The sequence below is a fragment of the Rhagoletis pomonella genome, unplaced genomic scaffold (assembly GCF_013731165.1).
Source record: "Rhagoletis pomonella isolate Grant_MI unplaced genomic scaffold, Rhpom_1.0 Rhpom_scaffold_01829, whole genome shotgun sequence".
NCBI classification, from domain to species: Eukaryota; Metazoa; Arthropoda; class Insecta; order Diptera; family Tephritidae; genus Rhagoletis; species Rhagoletis pomonella.
The window spans coordinates 25,236-36,848 of record NW_023460383.1 but is presented as its reverse complement, the minus strand read 5'-3'; the positions used below and the strand labels follow the sequence as shown (position 1 = coordinate 36,848).

The following is an 11,613-nucleotide window of genomic DNA, read 5'->3' as shown; positions in this document are numbered from 1 at the left end:
TAAGCGTCAATCTGTTGTTATTGTTATAGTAAAAGTGAATACATATTTTATTCTACTGGTAATCGATACAGCTATGAAATTTGTATACAACATAGAAGAAGAGGTACCGGTAATTTCTGCATACTAAACTAAAAATTTATATCTTTTCTTTTTGATTACGACACTATTGAATTATATGAGCGATATGTTCTGTTGTTTTTTATTGAATACTGTAATTAATTTGCTACTTTTGTGCAAAGCTGGATTAGGAGGAAATTTGGTTAGGACCTTTCTGTATTAGGGTAACGACTTGGACTGGATTTATCAACAAGTGCCATTTTTTAGCTGCAAATCAAGATATTCAATTTCGATAGCCGATCTAACACGATTGACCAGTATGTATTGTTAAGTGTTCTTTTTTATATAGTTTTTTAGCCGCTTCGGGTTACCCTTCAAACTTATTATCGTAATTTTCGATGCCTTTATGCCAAATGGTTTTGTTTAAATGCATTTACTTAATATAAACCGTACTAAGTAAAAATATTGTAATAGTTTTTGTTGTCGAAAAATTTCGATTGAGAAGCGTCTTTAAATAAATATCGGAATTCTCTAATGTATGTGTTTATTACCAAAGTACCATACTCACATTTGTTGTATTCGTTGCAGCATTAGCTACCGTTTGTACAGTTGTTGTTGTCGTCGAGGGTTCATGCTCATCCATTTCATCGTCCTCTTCGCCTTCCAACATTTCAATCTTATCGTCATCATCGGCAAATGTGGGTAGCAAATCCTCTCGGCCATGGTATTTGTAGCAATTGATGACGATTTTTCGTAGTGCATGCGTCCAGCTGATCTGCATATGGAAAAAAGCATTATAATTCAAAAAGCCAATATGGTTGGCAGTGGGATGACGCACTCTCACCTTCTGCTTGTCATCTTCCGAGCGTGCATCCATGCGTACATTTGCCCAAGGCAATTCCTTTGGCCACCACGGAGGACGGGTCGACTCACGTCCCCAGCCAGGCTTGCCACGACCTGTCGAATACTTCAACATTAAGGGAATAAAAGCGCGCAGCTGTGCCTGTGTCATTTTCTCCACGGGAGTCGGTATGCCATCGATAATCAAAGGGGGTAACTCGAAAAGTGATGGGTCCTCTTGTGGTGGCGGTGGAGCCTGTTGGGCCAAAGCATTCTCTAATTCGTCCATAACAATGTTCTTGAGATTTCGCACCACATCCTCTAGTGGTTTTGCGCCAAACACTTTGTAGCTGGTATTTGGTTTCCCAGGTGTGGCCACCAGCACCACAGCTTGCTTGCCCACGCGACCAGTAAACTCGTAGATGATGCCGCGGAGTTTTCGCAACAAACGATTTTGCTGTCTTTTGCGCACCGACGGATTCGTTTCAAACGAATGTGCACGTTTTCGCTTCTTCGATGATGCAATCGCCGCTGCCGCTGCCACACCTACTGGACCGGCTGCTGCCAATTGATTTGCCACATCATCCTGCACTGTTATATGCGCCAAGTCGGCGTCATCATAAAGACTGTCGTCACTGTTAATTAAGTCATCGTCGTCATCATCTGAGGCCATGCTCAGCTGGCCATCATCCAACATCTCAATTTTGTATGTTTTGGTCGTTTGTTGTGTTGCGTGAATGGTACCAGTGCTAGTGCCAGTGGAAACTGTTGTCACATTCATATTTTCCTTATACTATTCGTCTACTTTTGAAGATATTTAAAGTTATGTTTAATATGTTGGGCTCCAGGCCCAATCTTTGGTCAAGTTTACAGCGTTTCACAAAGCAACTACAATAGAAGTAGCATTTCAGCACATGCAGTGCTCACAGGAGATAAGAGTTATTTCACCTGAAACACCAAGGAAGAGTTAGTTAGATGAAGACCTGGAACGAAAAAAGATAGGAAGCAAAAGCATTTAGTTGAGTAACCTTGTATTTAGATAGGTTTTGTATTTTTATACCCGAGCGCACTTGTGCACAAGGGTATATTAATTTTGTTCACATAACGGTTGTTTGTAACAGCCAAAAGGAATCGAGATAGATATAGACAAATGTATACATAAATGCTCAGAATGAATAGAGAAGTCGATTAAGCCATGTCTGTCTGTCCGTGTACACGATAACTCGGGCAAAAATTGAGATATCTCAACGAAATTTGGTATGTAGGTTTCCATTAATCCAAGGCAGGTTGGTATTGAAAATGGGCGAAATGAGACTGTAACCACGCCCACTTCCCATATAACGGTAATTTCCAGAAATACGAAAACTGCGATATTTTAGTAACTACTGAAGATAATTCACTCAAAATTGATATTTACAATAATTTTCAGACGAAAAATAAGAATATTATAAATTTTTGGAAAATGGGCGTAGCCACGCCCACTTATGGTTACATGTGTATATCTTGGTAACCACTGCACCAATTTCTTCCAAACTTGGCACAGTTATTGGCCTTGGTACAGCATACTAAATGGCCGAAAATTTAAAAAATCGGACAATAACCACGCCCACATCCCATATAACGGTAATTTAGAGAAATGCAAAATCTTCGATAAATCAGTAAATACTGAAGCTAATATATTCAAAATTGATGCTTGCAACAATTCTTTACCAAGAAATACGTTTATGGTAAAATTTTGAAAAATGGGCGTGGCACCGCCCACTTATGATCACATATATGTATATCGGTAACCGTTCTACCAATTTGTACCAAACTCGGTATTTTTATTGTGCTTGCCACATAAAAGCAAAACGTTGAAAATTATTGAAATCGGACTAAAATTACGGCCGCTTTTCATATACTTAACGGTAAATTTCAGAAATGCTTGAATCTGCAATATTTCGAAATTTAACTCAAAATTGGTACACCCCGGCTTACCATCTAGCGCCGGGTATTTAATGTTCGGCTCCGCCCGAACCTAGACTTTCTTACTTGTTCTTCCTTTATTTAAGTCAATAGATTCAAGGATCTCTTAATTTTGGAAATATTGAAGTTTAGGTCTCGACTTTTTCGAATCCCATACATTAAAAAAGTACAATAATTTGGTAACCAAAACAAGGGACTCCCATTTCTGTACATTGTTTGTATGGAGTTGGTGCACTGTTCGCCTATGGGATCGATAATTAAAATTGCTTAGCGAAATAATATACCAGGGAAATATCACGAGAAACTATACAAAAATTTGGATGTAATCCTCTGTTTTTAGAGGTTCCATTTTCCGAAGATCAGAAGGCATTTTTACGAACTGACAGACGAAGTCCAGAGGTTCATTAAGCAGATGTGCCAAATGAGTGTCTGGCATGCGCAGAGACACCCCACGACTCGAAGCATCTCTTCGTATGTCCGGAAAACCCGACACAGCTAACGCCTTTGTTCCTGTAGACCGACCCCATTGAGGCTGCACGCTTCTTGGGGCTTCCGTGGTTGAGCTTGACGACAACGACTGATATATTAACCGATCTGGGCGGGGTTGTTGTAGCCGCTACAACAACAACAGCCACAGCAGCAGCAGCAGCAGCAACAACAACAACAACTATCGAATGAAACTGGATTCGAAATTTCATTTTGAGATTACAGCATTCAATAACGAGACTGATTTTTCAATTTAAATTGAATCGGTCATTTCAAAAATCTCTAAGTCACACAATAAGAATCGTACAGGAATCAATAAAAACTGTGCATTTCACAAATAAACGGGTTTTAAATGATTTCTTTCATTGCCGAATAACTTTTATTTTCACAGTGCAAATGTGCTGAGTTTTCCCATCTCTACTGTAGAGAATAAAGTTTTATGAGTTAAGCTCGGTATTTTTCCGATTTTTAGTGCATTTTTGTTCTTTTTTCGGTGTTTTATTTTTTCTTTTTATAGGTTTATAGGTCCCAACAATCCGCTTCCTTGCTAAGAAATTCCACTTGACATTTGCCAGCGTACGGCGTAGCTCAATCAATTACCTTAGAAAAATTTGTTTATTTCTACTTATGCAGCAACTAACTTCAAATTGACGAATAATCACCTAGCAGCTTCATTGAGAAAGGCCAGATGCTTACACTTTTGATACATATCTTTGCAAATAGTTCAATATTAGTTGTAAACTCATCTAACTGTAGGCAATTAACTATTTTTATTTTATTTTTTATTTTTATTTTTTTTATTTTTTTTATTTGGTCTACAGAAAAATGTTTTCTTACAGATAAATGAGAATAGAACATTTAGATACATAGTAATTTATAATAATAATAATAATAATAATAATAATAATAATAACAGCATAAAATAGCAGGTTTGGTAGCTGGCGAGGCCTAGTCTGTCTTCAGTCTACTTTTGTGTGCGGCGGGCGGAAAGACCTAGTTTCCGCTCCGCGCTGCGGACAGGCTGTTGATCAAGGTCGGTAAGGCCGGATTTCCGATCCATGTTCCCGAAGACATTACTTTGCATGTGTGGCAGGCGGAAAGCTCTGGTTTCCGCTCCGCGCTATGAACAAGCTGTTGAACATGGTCGGAAAGAACGAGTTTCCGATCCATGTTCCCGAAGTCATTACTTTGAGTGTGTGGCAGGCGGAAAGCTCTAGTTTCCGCTCCGCGCTGTAGACAAGCTGTTGATCATGGTCGGAAAGGCCGAGTTTCCGATCCATGCTCGTATTGTCTTACGCGGTCGCGAAAATATACGAAGCCGATTACAGTTGTACTAAGCAGTCATAGATATTGTGTAATTTATCGTTCCTGGTTAAAGATATTAATTTATTTAGGTACAAAAAAGCGATTCACGTTTATGTTTACCTCATAAACTGAACTGAAATACATTGTAAGGGTTTACGTGTTATTTATTCAAAATCTCAAGTAAGGTTTTCTTAATGGTAAAATGTGAGTCGGAGGTGTAAAAATAGTCGTAATGCTTATTAAAGTCCTAGCATAGGCAACGAAAAGCATCATGCATTTCAAAATTTGTTCTACAAATAGTTAGCTTAATGGGCTTGTAATGTCTAGAAGGCCTAGAAGGAATACAAAACGTGATCTGGTTCAGTAGAAAGGGACTATTGACCATCCCGTTCAAGATCTAAATCATGAACAAAACCCCGATCATCTCTCTACGGCTGTGCAGCGTTGGCAAATTTATGAGCTTCAAGTGGCTTTTGTACGGTGGGAGATTTAATGTCGAATCCCAAGGCAAATTATTTAATGCGAGTAATAAGAATTGTTTCTGTACCGACTCGAGTCTGTCAGAGTGCGTTTGATATCTAGGGTTCCATACGACGGACCCGTATTCTAAGATCAGCCTGACTAGGGAGGTGAAGAGAGCTTTAGTGACATAAGGATCTCTGAATTCTTTAGCCCAACGTTTGATGAAAGCCAAGACGCCCTTGGCTCTATTAACACAAGAGTTTACATGGGACTTGAATTCAAGCTTAGAGTCCATGGTTACGCCTAGATCGATGAAATGAGTTACCTGATCAACACTATGTTCACAAATGCGGTAGCTATATGATTGAAAGGGTTTTCTAGAGAAACACATAAACTTACACTTTTTCAAGTTAAGTGACATAGAATTTACTTCGCACCATTTAAACACATTACTAAGGTCCACCTGTAATTGTTTCCTGCTTCTGGGGCACCAATGAACTTAAATAACTTAACGTCGTCTGCGTACATTAAGCAATTCGAATACTTCAAAATATTTGGAAGATCGTTGATGAATAAAATAAACAGAAGGGGACCAAGGTGGCTACCTTGAGGTACACCTGACGTCACATGAATTACACGAGATGAACATTTTTTAAAGATAGCCCTCTGTTTCCTGCCAATGAAATAGGAAGAAAGCCAGTGCAGCAGGATTGGAGGGAAACCACTTTTATCAAGTTTGTATATTAGAGTTAAATGAGATACTTTATCAAAAGCCTTGCTGAAATCAGTGCAAATGACGTCAGTTTGATAATTACTTTTAAAACCATTGTTCACATTTGTAGTGAATTCAAGAAGGTTTGATACACTTGATTTACCTATACAAAAGCCGTGTTGTGATACATCGATAACGCGTGTTATGGAATAAGATAGTTCTTCCGTAACGATTTCTTCAAATAATTTAGGAATGGCACACAGCTTAGCGATTCCCCTTTAATTCGCAATATTCGCCCTGCTTCCATATTTATAAAGCGGCAAGATATACGACTCCTTCCACAAAGAGGGGAAAACTCCATGCTTTAGAGAAGCATTGAAGATGTTTGTTAATGGCTTATATAGATAATCAGCACAACTTATTAGGACACAGGAGGGAATACCATCCGGACCGCTTAGAAAAGAATTTTTTAAACTATTCAAATGAAGGAGAACATTGTCAGCGGAGATTGAAGGAATACGGATGTGGTCAAACTGTGGGAGTGGAAAAGGATAGCTAGAAGTTTTTTCATTTGGCTCGACAGAATAGTTCGATTCAAAATAATTTGCAAACATATCAGCAATCATATCATCATCACTAGAAATTACATCATCTAATTTCAGTGTTGAGGGAAACCCATTTATTTTACGTTTTGAGTTAACAAAATGATAAAATGACTTGGGATTAGAAACGATGTTAATGCGAGTTTTATTAATGTAATTCCTGTAACATTTTCTGTTTAAGGCATTGTATTTATGACGAAGGATGGAGTACGCGGCGTAGTGAGAAGACAGGCCTGATTTTTTATAAAGTTTAAATGATTTAGTTTTCTGATTTTTTAAATGCTTTAGCTCTGAGTTAAACCACAACGAGTTACGAGTTACGAGGTCCGGTATTTTCTTTAACAAGAGGAATGAGTTTACTGAATATATTATTGAAGATTTTACTAAAGTCTAAGGCACTGTTCTCAACATCCCCATCGTACTCAGGCCAGATTATTTCAGATATAGCTATTTTAAGCTTGTCGTAGTTAGCGTATTTGAAAGAATATCGCCGACCTTTCGGCTTTGTAGTTTCAGGACAATAACATGAATCGTAGGATGGTGCCAAGGACAACTCAAGTGGTGGGTGATAAGGGTCTATAGGTATAACTAAAGGATCGCCGCGTATTATAGTACATTTAGCAGTATCATCAATAAACGCTAAATCAAGACATTTACCTAAGCTGTTGATAACTGAATTAATCTGATATAGACCAAGATCGGAAAGTTCGTTAAGAAATTGGTTAAGTACATCCCCTGAAGAATTTGGCACCAGAATTCCATCCACCGAATCCCAGGAAACACACGCTAGATTGAAATCACCCAACACAACAATCGAATCGGAGGGCTTGACCATGGCAAATAAAGAGAGCAATAATGAAGAATGTTTGAAGTAAACCGAAGGGTTAGAGTTTGGTGCAATATAAATTGCAACAAGAAAAACACTACTTGAGGGGCACCGTATTCTAACACAGAGGAATTCAACATCATCTGAACCTGTGAACACAACTTTTTCAGAGGAAAAGTCGGTCTGAACAGCTATTAAAACACACCCGCCTTTTCTATCTAAGCGATCATTTCTAAATATTTCATACTTACTACACAATATTTCACTATTAAACACATTCGGTTTTAGCCAAGTTTCAGTAAAAACCAAAATGTCATAATTTAAATCAAAAGACTTTAAGTACAGCTCAGTTAATTTTGTATTTATACCTCTAACATTTTGGTAATAAATATTGAAGAAAAAATTACTTACAAGTTTTTTGATCGTGAGGAGAGAATTTAAACAGTATTTTCATTCCGAGCTCGAGGTTTAAACTCAAACTTACGAACTAAAGCACCATCGGGCCAGAATGAACCATCAACAATGTTTTGGTCGGCGGAAATATCAATTTTGAAGGAAGATATGCTTCTTTCGTATGAAAAATTAAATTTTCTAATAGCTATGTGCCGGGGATTAAGCTTTGATGTTATATAAGACTTAACATCTTCTACCGACGTTTCACTAGAAAAGCGCGAAACAAACACAGATTTATTCGCAGGAACTACGATTAATTCTTTCGGTAACGGAGAAGGTCCAGTTTGAGATGTAGGTTCAGACACAGCTGTCGTTTTTGCTGCAGCCCTTGTAGTGACACCTGAGGAAGATGCATCTTGAGATAACTCAACACACGGAGAATTAAAACTTATTAATTCCTTATTTAAGCCGGGAGTAGGCAAAGAATCAATTGGCGGAGTGTCAATCAGCGTTGCCGTTTTGGTCCAATTGGACCAAAATTGGTAGGTTCATTATCCTTTGGTAGCTTGGTTGGTTTGATGAACCTTTTGGTAGGCAAAAATGTTTTGAAAATACAACCGAACTGAGCATTAAAATTTGTTCGCTTAATTTATGTTTACACGTTCAAAACATTGCTTTCACTTTGTTCACACGTATACGATTTCTTTGTTTTTTTCTATATTTTATTAAGCAGACAATTTTCTGCAAACAAAAACTAACTTCCCAAAGCTATGATCGATCAGCGATAGAACGAGAAATTACTTATCGTCTTGAAAGAAAAATTGATGATAGGCAATTTGCAATGTGTAGGTGTATTGGTAAAAAAGTGCAAGTGTATGCAAATTGAAACGAATTTAGGAGTTTTTTGATTGAAATGCATAAAATGTCTGATTTTGTTTTTTCACGCACAAAAAAACATGTTTGAATAAATCAAATTAATCTCAAAGATATTTACATTTTTTGCAAAATATTTTTATGGAATAAGTAAATTCTTTTATTTAAAGGCACGAATTTGTTTTGTTTAACATTAAAATTTGTATGAATTGTTAACTAATACTGTAAACAATAATATGTGTAGTTTTTATTTTGGCTGTTAATTTGTGCTGAAAATCCCGTAAATTCAAGAAATCTAGCTTTAATGAGGAAAAAAAGTTTGGTAGTTTGCAAACTGATTTGGTAGGCGTTTTGGTACCTAATAATATTTTCAAGTGGCAACACTGGTGTCAATGTCTAAAGCAATGGGATTAGGAACAATGCTGTCTCCTCCATGCTTCCACTTTTTTGAAACTTGCTTAAGCTTGGGTGATGGAGAGGATGAAGATTCAATGCACTTAAAGTCTTTAAATGCATCTTCATATCGCTTAAACTTTTCGTTTAGAAGTTTTAACTCCTTACCCAACTCCTGGAAGCCACTTCTGTCGCTCCTAAACATTTTACAAAACCCAACTTCGGTTGATCTGCACTTGGGGCAAGACCAACGAACACCTTTGTTATCGGTTATGATATCGGCCACCCTACCATTGAGACCAGTACATTTTACGTGAGCTAATTCATCACACAACCAACACGCAACGCTCTAAGTCGTTTTTAATGTTACATTTTTCAAAACAGCAGGATGAATACATTGCAGCGCGAAGTAGTAACAATTTGTATGTATGCACAAGAAAAACTCAGTGTACGCTTTTAGTACGATAGTAGCAAAGATGAGCGTTTGAGAGACCTGTGAAGTCTAGGTATTGTAAGTTCAATGGTTAGAAACCGTGCTGAACTTAATATTTTTAAAGCCACTGCGCCAAAAAGCTTAAAAGCATAAAAGCAAACCAAAATCAGCTGTTTGCAGGAAAATTTTTTCATCGATGATAAGCAAAATGTATGATAAATAGCGGAAGATGGGAAAATGCACTCTCGCGCAAAACAACAATAATGCACCAAAAGAGGCAAATATGCACAAGGAATGACAAGAATATTAATTTTTAATTTTTAATCCACGCACTTTATGTCTAAAACACAACAATTTATTGGACCTTGGCTTCAAATAGCTTTTTCCAGTATAAATTACACAAATTAGAACTGCTTAGCACTTAGATAAACAAAGTAACTTTAGGAATTCTTTCAAACGAATGTTTAAGCGACCGCACAGTACGAACGTTGGGAATAGTAATTTTAAGCATGAAAAGTCATCTATAAAAGAAGCATACTGACTTTGAATCGCTTTAAGCCAAATACATTTTAAATTAGTTAAAATCAAATGCAGAGTCAAATAACCGACTTGCTGCTTGCGCACAATTCAAACTGAACATTTGAAAGCACATTTACATGTCTGGCTGTAGCTGAGCTACAATTGGTCCATTAGGTCATTAGGCGGAACATTTAATTTTAAATTTTTAGTTTCGGTTTTTTAAATTATGAAAAAGCATCTGTGAAGTTCAGACCGAAAGCGTAATCAAACGAAAAAATGCATTTTAATGTAGTTGAAATCAAATGCAGAGTCGGATAATTGACTGATGCCTAGGACATCGCCATGTTAAAGTCAACAGTTCGTTCCAAGGAAGAAAGCGAGATCTTCAACTAGTTGTGATGGGTAAAAACCTGGTGGAACATCGATATTTAAACTGCGTGGTTAAAACAGAAACCCCTTTGTAGGAACTGGCAGAATTAACCAAGAAATTTGAGCAAAGGAGTGGCTACAAAAACGAATTACATTTATAATCGAACTTCACAAGGATCCCGTTTCTGACCGGATTTGGGACCGAAAATCACTATAGTAAGATACCACAAAGACCAACTGTATTTTGTACCAAGAAAGATATGTAAATTCAGAGCATCGGAGAGTTGAAACCTACTGGGTCATTATGAAAATCAAACTATTTTATTTGGTCTTATAATCGGTCAGTTAAGGAATTCTAGAAACTTCCCGAAGATTTTTTTCTTGAAATGGCGGTTTACGGTGTATCCACTATCGGTTTTAGGTCCTTCTCCGCATATTCAAGATAAGGATGCTCGGATCTGAGTGATCCATTGTGACTAATTTAAAACTTATTTGCGTTAGCCTGGGGGAAAGTGCTTATTTTGCAGACTTACAGTCATGTGAAAATTAATAGGGACACGACATTTTGACCAGATTCGGCTATTTTTCCATTGTTTGTTACTGTTTATTATTTTCTCATAAAAATACAGCTCATTATCTAAGGGCGGGACTCACAGTGCTTAGTTAAACGATTGTTAACTTAACCACCAACAAGAGTTTAACTTTGTCTTTATCACATAGTTAACTATGAAAATTCATATCGCCTGAAAATATACAAATTCTAAATATCAATACTTTTATATTTAAATTTGAAATTCGTTCCACAAAAAAAATTTCAATTTCACAAGAGTTGACCTATGGGGGCATGCTGGTTTAAACTTTGGTTAAGTGAGCTTTGTGCATATCAAAATCAATAGTTAAACTTTTGTCAGTAGTTAACTACGCACTGTGAATTTGTCCTTAACAAAAACAATATCTGTAGGTCAAAAATTCAAACTTTGTAGAAAAATTCAACAAAATTTTACAACAACAACAAACTTTTTATTAAGACTTTCTAGAAAAGTTCTAGCTTAAAAAAGTGCAGGTTTCGAGTAGCTAAAAATTCGCGTTGCGTTCTGATATTTTTTTTTTGCTGGCGGTGTCAAGCATTTTCTTCCATACAAAGTCTGTTCGACAATTTTTTTTGTATGGAAGAAAATAATAACACTATCTGCCAAAAAAATTATCAAAAATCAACGCGAATTTTTAGCTACTTGAAACTTGCATTTTCTTAAGCTAGAATTTAATTTAGAAAATCTGAATAAAAAGTTTTTTTTTTTTTAATTATACTTTCATTTATTTGTTGGATCTGCTTATTAACCGACTTCCAAAAAAGGAGGAGGTTATCAGTTCGTCGGAA

The 11,613-nt window shown here is 36.8% G+C and overlaps 1 protein-coding gene across 3 annotated transcripts in view; it reads right to left on the bottom strand.

Moving 5' to 3' along the window:
* Positions 1 to 503: 503 nt before the first annotated feature.
* Positions 504 to 11,613, bottom strand: part of LOC118752767 (DNA-binding protein Ewg-like) — a 34,620-nt gene continuing 23,510 nt past the window's right edge. Inside the window, exons 2-3 of one of the 3 annotated variants that reach the window (XM_036487637.1) lie at positions 896 to 1,880; positions 504 to 832 (exon numbers count right to left, since the gene is read on the bottom strand). In XM_036487637.1, the coding sequence (XP_036343530.1) occupies positions 605 to 832; positions 896 to 1,678 (1,011 nt within the window). In that variant the 5' untranslated portion in view covers positions 1,679 to 1,880 and the 3' untranslated portion in view covers positions 504 to 604. The remainder of the gene's footprint in view (positions 833 to 895; positions 1,881 to 11,613) is intronic. The other 2 variants (XM_036487636.1, XM_036487638.1) reach the window with 2 other exon arrangements.